Genomic DNA, 11,392 nt, shown 5'->3' with positions numbered 1-11,392 from the left:
ATGGACTGGGGTACAACAACATCGTCCGAAGCCGTATACATTTTTTGGCACTACCAGTTACCAACTGTTTTCTGACTGTACCCGACTTTGCTTATCTTTGTATCGGTTACGATCTGTACAAACCGTGGGGCTGTGCGCGGATATTTGATGTTTATCTAAACCGAGATAATTACCGACCACTGGTATCTCTGATCTTAACAACTGATGAGATGACTGATTTAATTAATGTCTCCGATCTTCTAATGAAGTCACGAAACAAATAACTAACTTGACGTTCTTCAAAGGAAAGGAACTTTTGATGTGCATTTATTTTAATTTTGGTATAAGTATCCTATTCCTAACAAATCGTATTTAGTGTATTATTATTATTATTATGTATTATTAATATAATTAGGTATACTTTTCTAGGCATTTCTGCATTAAAGTACCTATCTTATTCGTTAATGCATAAGGTAATATTCATATTCTAAGTATGTACTCATTACAGTCTATGGGATATATATTTAACCTATCGCTAGTAATATCTACTTGATAGATTTATAATACCTTAAGTAAACTGCTCTGAAGTTCCAAGACAATTATTACTATTCTTTAATTAACAAACCTAATAAGTAAGTTTGTAAGTAAACAAAAAAGACGATAAATAAGTCAATCACGACTTAAGCCAACTAGAGCAGATAGACGCAGACATCTAATATCGGCATTACAAAAAATGTTCAATAAACTTTTAGAACGTCCTAAAGCATATTTTATGTAAATATGCATTCGCAAGCACCGCATACAATACCATGCTATTATTATGCCTCGTCTCGTCACAACTGGTCATTAATCATCATAATATCTGTTATTTCACGGTCTTAATTCGAGGCGCATCACGTTACAATACTAACTAATTCACACGACAGAAAAATTAGGTTCCGCTTGCTAGCTAAGAAAGAGTGTGTGCGAATGAGTAGGTCAGTCGAGTAATCGCTTGCTGCCCGTCTTAGCGGCTGTCTCTTTCGCTGTTAAGTAATTTTCTAATGTGCAAAAGGGAGGGGTGGATGCGCGTGCGCCGCACCGTTATCCCGCGACGATATCTTGAATGAAAATGGCGTTTTCTCTCGCGCCAAAACAATGGCGCCCGACGCAAGACGACCTGCTACTTTAAAATCGAAAGGCACCGTCCTTAATTAAATTTTAATTAGTTTACTTAATTAGTGTCTGTGGATAATGGTATGTATAATGTTTATAAATGTCATACTGAATATGTAGGCGTTTGCTGGTAATTACGATAATGTATACATAGTAGAATTTACCATTACAACATGGTAACAGAGTGAAGGTTACGAAGCTAACAGATTTGTCCAAATACAATTTATTTTCTAAATGCTCATCAACGCAAAATGACTGTTATGTAATTTTTGGAGGAGACTCAGACATTATTTCGGGTAAGTTTTGGAAGATGGAAATGTTAATATGCTAAAAATTATGATGTTTTATTCGAAGACTTTAGCTTGATATCAGGACTATAATTATGTTCCACTTCTCAACACAGTCTTCCTTTCAGTTGAAAACTAAAGTACATATTGAAGATGTAGTACTAACCCATATTCCCACCAATCCATATAGCGGCCAGCGAGGTAGATATTACTCGTATCTGTTAGACTTACTCATCCAGTTACTCTGGTTCACTGAAGTGAATAATCAAACCGCAGAATAATGACCTAAGCATATTATAATCAATGCAATTTATTCACCAATAACATTTACCAGTCAACGAGCTTTCGCTGGCGGCTCTCTCCATGTTTTTGATTGACCAAACCACTTTTCTTTTTGCATTTTAGTGAACAATTTATTAGATAACATGCCTTTATACCTCTTGTACCTGTATCTATTAGCATCACAAAATAGCAATATATTACTGCTTGAAACTAGTACCTACTCATTTTTTTAGGCATACACAAAATGTTACCCTTGCTTCAAGGATGTCATGAAATAGCGCCGTATCTAAGAAAAGAAGATAATACTACAGTTCGGATTCGCTACTGTCATAAAATAAAAAAGGCTCTACGTAAGCTTTAAGCTTTTAAAGATCGCGATAATGAATCCTTTCCTTTCATGTCTGAATGTTATCTGCACTTTCTTTAAAACTTTATTTAATCTTATTAAATCCAATAACTTTCTTCGCAGACTACTTGGAAAGTGCTTAACCGATATTGCTTATCGGTGTCAAAACGAATGTAAGCGTTAAGAAAGTGCAACCACTTGCAAATTACAAATACACATATTAACTTTTTATGTATAAGCTTGTGACGATAAAATGTCAATAAGACGGACTGTATGGCAGGTGGTGGCAATCCCTGTAGTGCCATGGCAATTTGTTTTGTGGCTACAGTATAGAATCGAATCGTTTAAGTCTCATTGTGCTGGAGCTGGTTTACTTAGCCCTTTGGAGAATCTTTTGTCATCCTCTACGAGGATGGGTTTATAAGGTGGTGTATCCTGCTCTACCCGGGAAGTATATGGGCTAATGTCCAAGAATGACTGACATTGATCCTAAAAAAGTATATTTGTTCTGTAGTTGTAGTTCTGTTTTGTAGTTGATAATTGGAATTTAATTATTAATTATATAAAAATATCTGTAAAGTGGATACTTTACAGATATTTTTATGTCAAATGGATATTTGACGTCTGCGTTTACCTTATGTATATTAACTAAAAAATTGACGAGCTTTAAAATATTATTATTTAACATCGGATGTTTGTTAACGCTATTAAATAAAAGAAATCGCAACCCAGCATTAAATCAGTATGAATTGTCGATCGACATACATTTTATGGTTTATCAAATTACCTCTTAAAAGGGGTCATGTAACGTCTTGCTTTAAGGATTTACTTAGAATGATTATTATTATTTATTAGCGTGCCAATATGTTATAACGGTAATTTGTCATTGCGATAAACTTCTAAAGGTCGTATTATGTACCTTACTCATATCCCGTTTATCAATCTTCCTGCGCAGGAACTTCATTGACCCAAAAATATTTAGCTTTAAGTGGCCTGAAGCGTGTATTACCCCACGGCCTGTGTAGATTCAGATTTACAAAGTTCGCTTCCATACCCTCCTGATTATTGTCATTGACTACCAATTGTTGAAGCGGAGGTTTACTATGAGGTAACTCGTACGTTCTTTTCCTAATGCGCATTAGAGCGGTGTTATGTAGAGAGTGTCCTTTAGTGCGAAATCGACTAAGATATCATCACAAGAGGTATGATGTCATGTTATCTAATAAATTGTTTACTAAAATGCAAAAACAAAAGTGGTTTGGTTAAACAAAAAGATGGAGAGAGCCGCCAGCGAAAGCTCGTTGACTGGTAAATGTTATACATAAGTAAGTACCTATACCAAACACTCAACATAAGATCTCCGATATTATTTTTGTACTTTATGTGAAAAGTACTAGGTACCTACCTACTTACGTACACATTTTCCCAGTAATAAATTTCATTGATAGTAAGGTGATAGCACTGTTAAGTGTAAACATGTATACATATAGCGACATGTAAGGCTGTGTGTGTGCTTCATTACCCAAAAGCCAGTAGGCGTCAAATTAATGAGAGAGTCAAGTTATATACCCGTAGGTTTTACCCCACTCCTCCTGTCGTGCCTTAATGTAAATTCGTGAGGGAAGACATCGGTACATGGCAAGCTTACTGTTACAACTCTCCATAGAGGGCTTATGCTCCATCATAGTTTATTAATTGTTATCCAATAATAAGAATCATGGACTGGGGTACAACAACATCGTCCGAAGCCGTATACATTTTTTGGCACTACCAGTTACCAACTGTTTTCTGACTGTACCCGACTTTGCTTATCTTTGTATCGGTTACGATCTGTACAAACCGTGGGGCTGTGCGCGGATATTTGATGTTTATCTAAACCGAGATAATTACCGACCACTGGTATCTCTGATCTTAACAACTGATGAGATGACTGATTTAATTAATGTCTCCGATCTTCTAATGAAGTCACGAAACAAATAACTAACTTGACGTTCTTCAAAGGAAAGGAACTTTTGATGTGCATTTATTTTAATTTTGGTATAAGTATCCTATTCCTAACAAATCGTATTTAGTGTATTATTATTATTATTATGTATTATTAATATAATTAGGTATACTTTTCTAGGCATTTCTGCATTAAAGTACCTATCTTATTCGTTAATGCATAAGGTAATATTCATATTCTAAGTATGTACTCATTACAGTCTATGGGATATATATTTAACCTATCGCTAGTAATATCTACTTGATAGATTTATAATACCTTAAGTAAACTGCTCTGAAGTTCCAAGACAATTATTACTATTCTTTAATTAACAAACCTAATAAGTAAGTTTGTAAGTAAACAAAAAAGACGATAAATAAGTCAATCACGACTTAAGCCAACTAGAGCAGATAGACGCAGACATCTAATATCGGCATTACAAAAAATGTTCAATAAACTTTTAGAACGTCCTAAAGCATATTTTATGTAAATATGCATTCGCAAGCACCGCATACAATACCATGCTATTATTATGCCTCGTCTCGTCACAACTGGTCATTAATCATCATAATATCTGTTATTTCACGGTCTTAATTCGAGGCGCATCACGTTACAATACTAACTAATTCACACGACAGAAAAATTAGGTTCCGCTTGCTAGCTAAGAAAGAGTGTGTGCGAATGAGTAGGTCAGTCGAGTAATCGCTTGCTGCCCGTCTTAGCGGCTGTCTCTTTCGCTGTTAAGTAATTTTCTAATGTGCAAAAGGGAGGGGTGGATGCGCGTGCGCCGCACCGTTATCCCGCGACGATATCTTGAATGAAAATGGCGTTTTCTCTCGCGCCAAAACAATGGCGCCCGACGCAAGACGACCTGCTACTTTAAAATCGAAAGGCACCGTCCTTAATTAAATTTTAATTAGTTTACTTAATTAGTGTCTGTGGATAATGGTATGTATAATGTTTATAAATGTCATACTGAATATGTAGGCGTTTGCTGGTAATTACGATAATGTATACATAGTAGAATTTACCATTACAACATGGTAACAGAGTGAAGGTTACGAAGCTAACAGATTTGTCCAAATACAATTTATTTTCTAAATGCTCATCAACGCAAAATGACTGTTATGTAATTTTTGGAGGAGACTCAGACATTATTTCGGGTAAGTTTTGGAAGATGGAAATGTTAATATGCTAAAAATTATGATGTTTTATTCGAAGACTTTAGCTTGATATCAGGACTATAATTATGTTCCACTTCTCAACACAGTCTTCCTTTCAGTTGAAAACTAAAGTACATATTGAAGATGTAGTACTAACCCATATTCCCACCAATCCATATAGCGGCCAGCGAGGTAGATATTACTCGTATCTGTTAGACTTACTCATCCAGTTACTCTGGTTCACTGAAGTGAATAATCAAACCGCAGAATAATGACCTAAGCATATTATAATCAATGCAATTTATTCACCAATAACATTTACCAGTCAACGAGCTTTCGCTGGCGGCTCTCTCCATGTTTTTGATTGACCAAACCACTTTTCTTTTTGCATTTTAGTGAACAATTTATTAGATAACATGCCTTTATACCTCTTGTACCTGTATCTATTAGCATCACAAAATAGCAATATATTACTGCTTGAAACTAGTACCTACTCATTTTTTTAGGCATACACAAAATGTTACCCTTGCTTCAAGGATGTCATGAAATAGCGCCGTATCTAAGAAAAGAAGATAATACTACAGTTCGGATTCGCTACTGTCATAAAATAAAAAAGGCTCTACGTAAGCTTTAAGCTTTTAAAGATCGCGATAATGAATCCTTTCCTTTCATGTCTGAATGTTATCTGCACTTTCTTTAAAACTTTATTTAATCTTATTAAATCCAATAACTTTCTTCGCAGACTACTTGGAAAGTGCTTAACCGATATTGCTTATCGGTGTCAAAACGAATGTAAGCGTTAAGAAAGTGCAACCACTTGCAAATTACAAATACACATATTAACTTTTTATGTATAAGCTTGTGACGATAAAATGTCAATAAGACGGACTGTATGGCAGGTGGTGGCAATCCCTGTAGTGCCATGGCAATTTGTTTTGTGGCTACAGTATAGAATCGAATCGTTTAAGTCTCATTGTGCTGGAGCTGGTTTACTTAGCCCTTTGGAGAATCTTTTGTCATCCTCTACGAGGATGGGTTTATAAGGTGGTGTATCCTGCTCTACCCGGGAAGTATATGGGCTAATGTCCAAGAATGACTGACATTGATCCTAAAAAAGTATATTTGTTCTGTAGTTGTAGTTCTGTTTTGTAGTTGATAATTGGAATTTAATTATTAATTATATAAAAATATCTGTAAAGTGGATACTTTACAGATATTTTTATGTCAAATGGATATTTGACGTCTGCGTTTACCTTATGTATATTAACTAAAAAATTGACGAGCTTTAAAATATTATTATTTAACATCGGATGTTTGTTAACGCTATTAAATAAAAGAAATCGCAACCCAGCATTAAATCAGTATGAATTGTCGATCGACATACATTTTATGGTTTATCAAATTACCTCTTAAAAGGGGTCATGTAACGTCTTGCTTTAAGGATTTACTTAGAATGATTATTATTATTTATTAGCGTGCCAATATGTTATAACGGTAATTTGTCATTGCGATAAACTTCTAAAGGTCGTATTATGTACCTTACTCATATCCCGTTTATCAATCTTCCTGCGCAGGAACTTCATTGACCCAAAAATATTTAGCTTTAAGTGGCCTGAAGCGTGTATTACCCCACGGCCTGTGTAGATTCAGATTTACAAAGTTCGCTTCCATACCCTCCTGATTATTGTCATTGACTACCAATTGTTGAAGCGGAGGTTTACTATGAGGTAACTCGTACGTTCTTTTCCTAATGCGCATTAGAGCGGTGTTATGTAGAGAGTGTCCTTTAGTGCGAAATCGACTAAGATATCATCACAAGAGGTATGATGTCATGTTATCTAATAAATTGTTTACTAAAATGCAAAAACAAAAGTGGTTTGGTTAAACAAAAAGATGGAGAGAGCCGCCAGCGAAAGCTCGTTGACTGGTAAATGTTATACATAAGTAAGTACCTATACCAAACACTCAACATAAGATCTCCGATATTATTTTTGTACTTTATGTGAAAAGTACTAGGTACCTACCTACTTACGTACACATTTTCCCAGTAATAAATTTCATTGATAGTAAGGTGATAGCACTGTTAAGTGTAAACATGTATACATATAGCGACATGTAAGGCTGTGTGTGTGCTTCATTACCCAAAAGCCAGTAGGCGTCAAATTAATGAGAGGGCCGCGAAGCTCGAAAGTGTCGGTATCCTTGAGAAAGTCAAATATTGATACGGACAGTGCAGCGCAGTCTATCAGCCGCGTCTACTTTCTACTCGATCGTCCAACGTTGCATCTCGCAAGTGGGTCGTGCGAGGGTTGTCCCTCACTCACCTCACTTTCTTAAAAACTACAACATTTTTTTTAAACAAGTTGGAGTAACAAACGAGCTTGCTCTGTATTGTATGTGGCCACCAACGCTAATAGAGTATTAATAACCTCAAGCTGCTATGTTCTGGTTAAAAAATAATTAGGCTTTTTCCTTTTGTGATAGCGAGCGGTCTACAGCCCATAAGCATCTATTCAACTCTACATAAGAAGTCTACCTGAAATCAGCTAAAATTTTGTCTCTTAAAAAAATACCATTTTAATAGGAAGAAAAAGTGTAGTGGTGATGCTGATGCAGCCTAACCATTAAGACTTCTATTGGCTTTTATAGCTAGAACATTTCTAAGTTAACTGCCTTAATTTTTAAAATGAAGTGATATCTTTACGTATTTGGAATCTTGTTTATAATTAAAATACGAAAAAAAGGTGGCAGCCCTGGTCAGTACGTGAGACATGTGCAAACAACTCTATTTCAGAGGCCGCCGTGTTGTTTGCATATCGATGGCGATTTAAACAACAATTGATTAAAATAAATAAAACAAGAGCAATCTTTGACCATAAATGGTAGTTCAGTTTCTAAAAATTAATAGCATTTTAATGTCTATATTGGAAATTCGTATTAATATTCAAAATAATATAGCAAAATAAAGCACCTATTTCTGCCTAATAACAGCAGTGTTAGGCGCTGCTGTGTTCCGTTTTGAAGGGTGCGGTAAGGGAGACAGACTTTTCCGAGGCGTTCCAGCTTAGTCCTCAGGGGTAGCGGCGCATCCGTGACCGACCTCAGGTAGGAATATCTAATCCTATCTGGGGTTGATTACAGATGTCCATGGGCGGCAGTAGCCACTTACCATCAGGTGGACTGCATGCTCGTCTGCTACTCTTGTATTATAAAAAAAAAGAAGCAAAATAAAGATAATCTTTACTTTTATGATAATTCTTGAGTAATAATTGGCATATTGAGGTAAATAAATAAATAACAATTTGAAAAACAAAACATGAACAACATTTAATTACAACAACATAAATATAAATTGCCATATATATATTTGACAACAGACAGGAACCCCAAATTTATGTGAAAAATTAGAATTTCATCCCGGACAATTTACAGGTGAAAAAAATATATGAATAAAATTTGTTTTAATCTATTTCATTCAGTCGATAAAATTACACACGGATACTTTTATCCACTCTGAAGGCTCTGAGATGCCTTTACAATCAGGACAACTATATAATAACATAACATTATATAAATCAGATCTATAATATTAACTTCAGCAAATAATCTAAGTGTCGTCTATATATTATTACAAATTACTTTTTCATTAGTACTTTTTTGAGCTTCACCCAAAACTCTTCTGTCTCTTGACCATTCCACGAGTGGTATATCTTAGACCTCAACAAGTATTTTAGTGTTATCGTCAAATTTTTTTTCTCTATGTCGCCAATTTTTATTAACACCAAGGGGTCATATGTGGTCCCATCCTCAAGAAAAAGTCGATGACACTCCGCCAGATGGGTCTCCCATCGACACCACTGGGATTTAGCAAAGTTGTTGCTTATAACTAAAATTATATATCTGCTTTCATTTATACTACTTGCCACAGACTCGGCTATGAAAGATCCTATTTCAAAATCGCGCTCAAAAATACATAATTTTAAATGAGGTGGAGTTAATTCTAGTTTAGATATCATAGTTGTGACAAATTCGTTGTCTTCGTTATTGTAAGATACGAAAGCGTCATATTTGTAACCCTTTCTAGACGAATCGTCTGCCTTTATGGACTTTCTAATGAATTTTCTCCCTAGCGCAACCTTAGATATAAAAATCCAATATGATAAGTATATTCTGTATTTATAAGTTAGGGTTGCCAGTAGTATTACCAATATTATAGTAACCAATGTTGGTGCGCTCCATACTAACAAAATAACATTAGATGCTTCGATGTAAACTGAACATCGCAAATTTGACACAGCTTCTAGAAATAGCGCTACTCTTTTATTCTCCCAAACATCGGGACTATTACATTGGAAATTTGAATTATAGAAGAACTTATTTACCAGCCTGGAACCATTTACTTTTAACCATATATATGTTTCATACATAGAATTACAATCGCAAACGAACACATTGTTCGTGAAATCCATCACTATTGAAACGTTACTAGGATTTTCTAACAAATAATTTATATCCATAAGCATATTTACAGTAAAATGTGTAATTTTGTTCCTTCCAACATAAATAATAGTAGGTCGCACTCCGTACGTTAAAAATAACGGCTTCCACCAAGTTCCCAACATGTTGTCTCTTAAATCTAAAATTTCAAGCTTAGTCAGTGGCTTTAATATTTCTGCTGTAATATAACGTAACAGATTTTTCCTTAGAACCAAAGTTGTGATATTAGGCATCTTTTTAAAGAGATTGTCGCTTTCCTTAAAATAACTGATCCTGCAATTTTTTAGATCTAAAACTTTCAAATGACCAAGGCCATCAAAAATACTTCCAGTTAAGTTCACTACTTGTCCTAGAGGATTATTTGCTAAGTTTAATAACTCTAAGCGTTTCAGCGGCTTGAAAGATCCTTCTTCAGCAAAATAAACAGTGCTATTGTCTAAGTTGAGAATTCTTAAATCTTCTAGACCCGTGAATGTATAATCATAAATAGATCTAATAGGATTGTATGCCAAATAAAGTACTCTAAGTTTTTTAAAATTCACAAATGTATTTCTACCGATATCATAGTAGTATTTATCTGAAGTAAAATCCCCATTGTAAGCCAAATCTAAAACCAAAAGACTACTGCTGGGTCTGTTTGTCTGGTGCAGTCCGTGTAAATTATTTCCACTTAGTAAAAGGACCTGCAAATTAGGAAATTTTATTGTATCGAAAGCATCTGCTCCAAAATTTAGTGCGAATACCCGTCTCAGGTCTAACTCTTTAATATTAGCCATGGTTGGAAAAGTATCATCAAATATTCTTTCAAAGTGATTGTCAGCGAGAATTAATCGTGAAATTGTAGTCATCGCTATAGTTTCCATCAATTTTCGAGGCGGCTGCTTTCGAAAACCCATTCCAGATAAATCAAGGAATGTTAAGTTGATATTATTATTTATATACATTCTAGTCAATAAATTGCTTAATAAAGTTTCATTTAAATTATTTTGACCAATATATAAATCCTTTAACATTTGTAATGAGAGAAAGCTGTCTGGGTGAACATATTCTAGATTACATAAATTAATTTCAAGTCTACTTAATAAGGAGCCCTTCATGGAAGAGAAATCATCTTTTGATATATTCCCGAAACGATTTTCTGACACGTCCAATCCCTTTAGGGAGGGCAAAATATTTGGTTTCAGTAGTGACGCTAAATGAGAAATATTTGTAAAACCATTATTGACTAAAGTTAAGTTTCTTAAATTGATCAACCCATCAAATGTTCCTAGCTGAAGTGACTTTAGACCCACATTAAATGAAATGGAGAGTTGTTCCAATCTGGCCATGTCCTTGAATAGTCCTGGTTCTAAATATCTTAAGTTTTGGTTTGCTTCTATTTTCAACTCCTTTAGATAATAGAATGCATTTAAGTCGTCCTTCAAAATATTTATTATGTTCGAAGTTCTTACTTTCAGTACCTCACTTTGCGAAACGTTGACCTGAAATAATAACAATTACTTTAGTAATACTATGTGTTTAAATAATATAGTATAGTATCATTCAAATCTACATATGTCCCAAGAGTTATTTTAAATTGTCCGTGTAGCTTATTTATATCTGACTTGAAGGTTGCATTACTACCCCCGAGGACAAAGTCTGAACACCTCATAGTACCTAGTGGTGTAACTATAGGATATCAGAATTAGCAAAATGCGAC

The 11,392-nt window shown here is 34.7% G+C and overlaps 1 protein-coding gene and 1 long non-coding RNA gene across 2 annotated transcripts in view; one reads left to right on the top strand and one right to left on the bottom strand.

The window, feature by feature from the left end:
- LOC140753727 (uncharacterized) overlaps positions 1-11,392 on the top strand; it is a 49,536-nt gene that overhangs the window by 17,829 nt on the left and 20,315 nt on the right. The window lies entirely within an intron of this gene.
- On the bottom strand, positions 8,832-11,076 carry LOC140754064 (uncharacterized). Its single transcript, XM_073088975.1, has 2 exons — positions 9,402-11,076; positions 8,832-9,053 (listed from the first exon to the last, which is right to left on the bottom strand). Exons 1-2 carry the CDS (start codon positions 11,019-11,021, stop codon positions 8,832-8,834), a joined length of 1,842 nt encoding a protein of 613 aa, XP_072945076.1. The 5' UTR covers positions 11,022-11,076.

Source organism: Epargyreus clarus, unplaced genomic scaffold (assembly GCF_041222505.1).
Source record: "Epargyreus clarus isolate Ecla_fem2 unplaced genomic scaffold, WU_Ecla_fem_2.2 ptg000027l, whole genome shotgun sequence".
NCBI lineage: Eukaryota > Metazoa > Arthropoda > Insecta > Lepidoptera > Hesperiidae > Epargyreus > Epargyreus clarus.
Note: the sequence above shows the minus strand (reverse complement) of the source record. Positions and strands in the feature narration are given on the sequence as shown.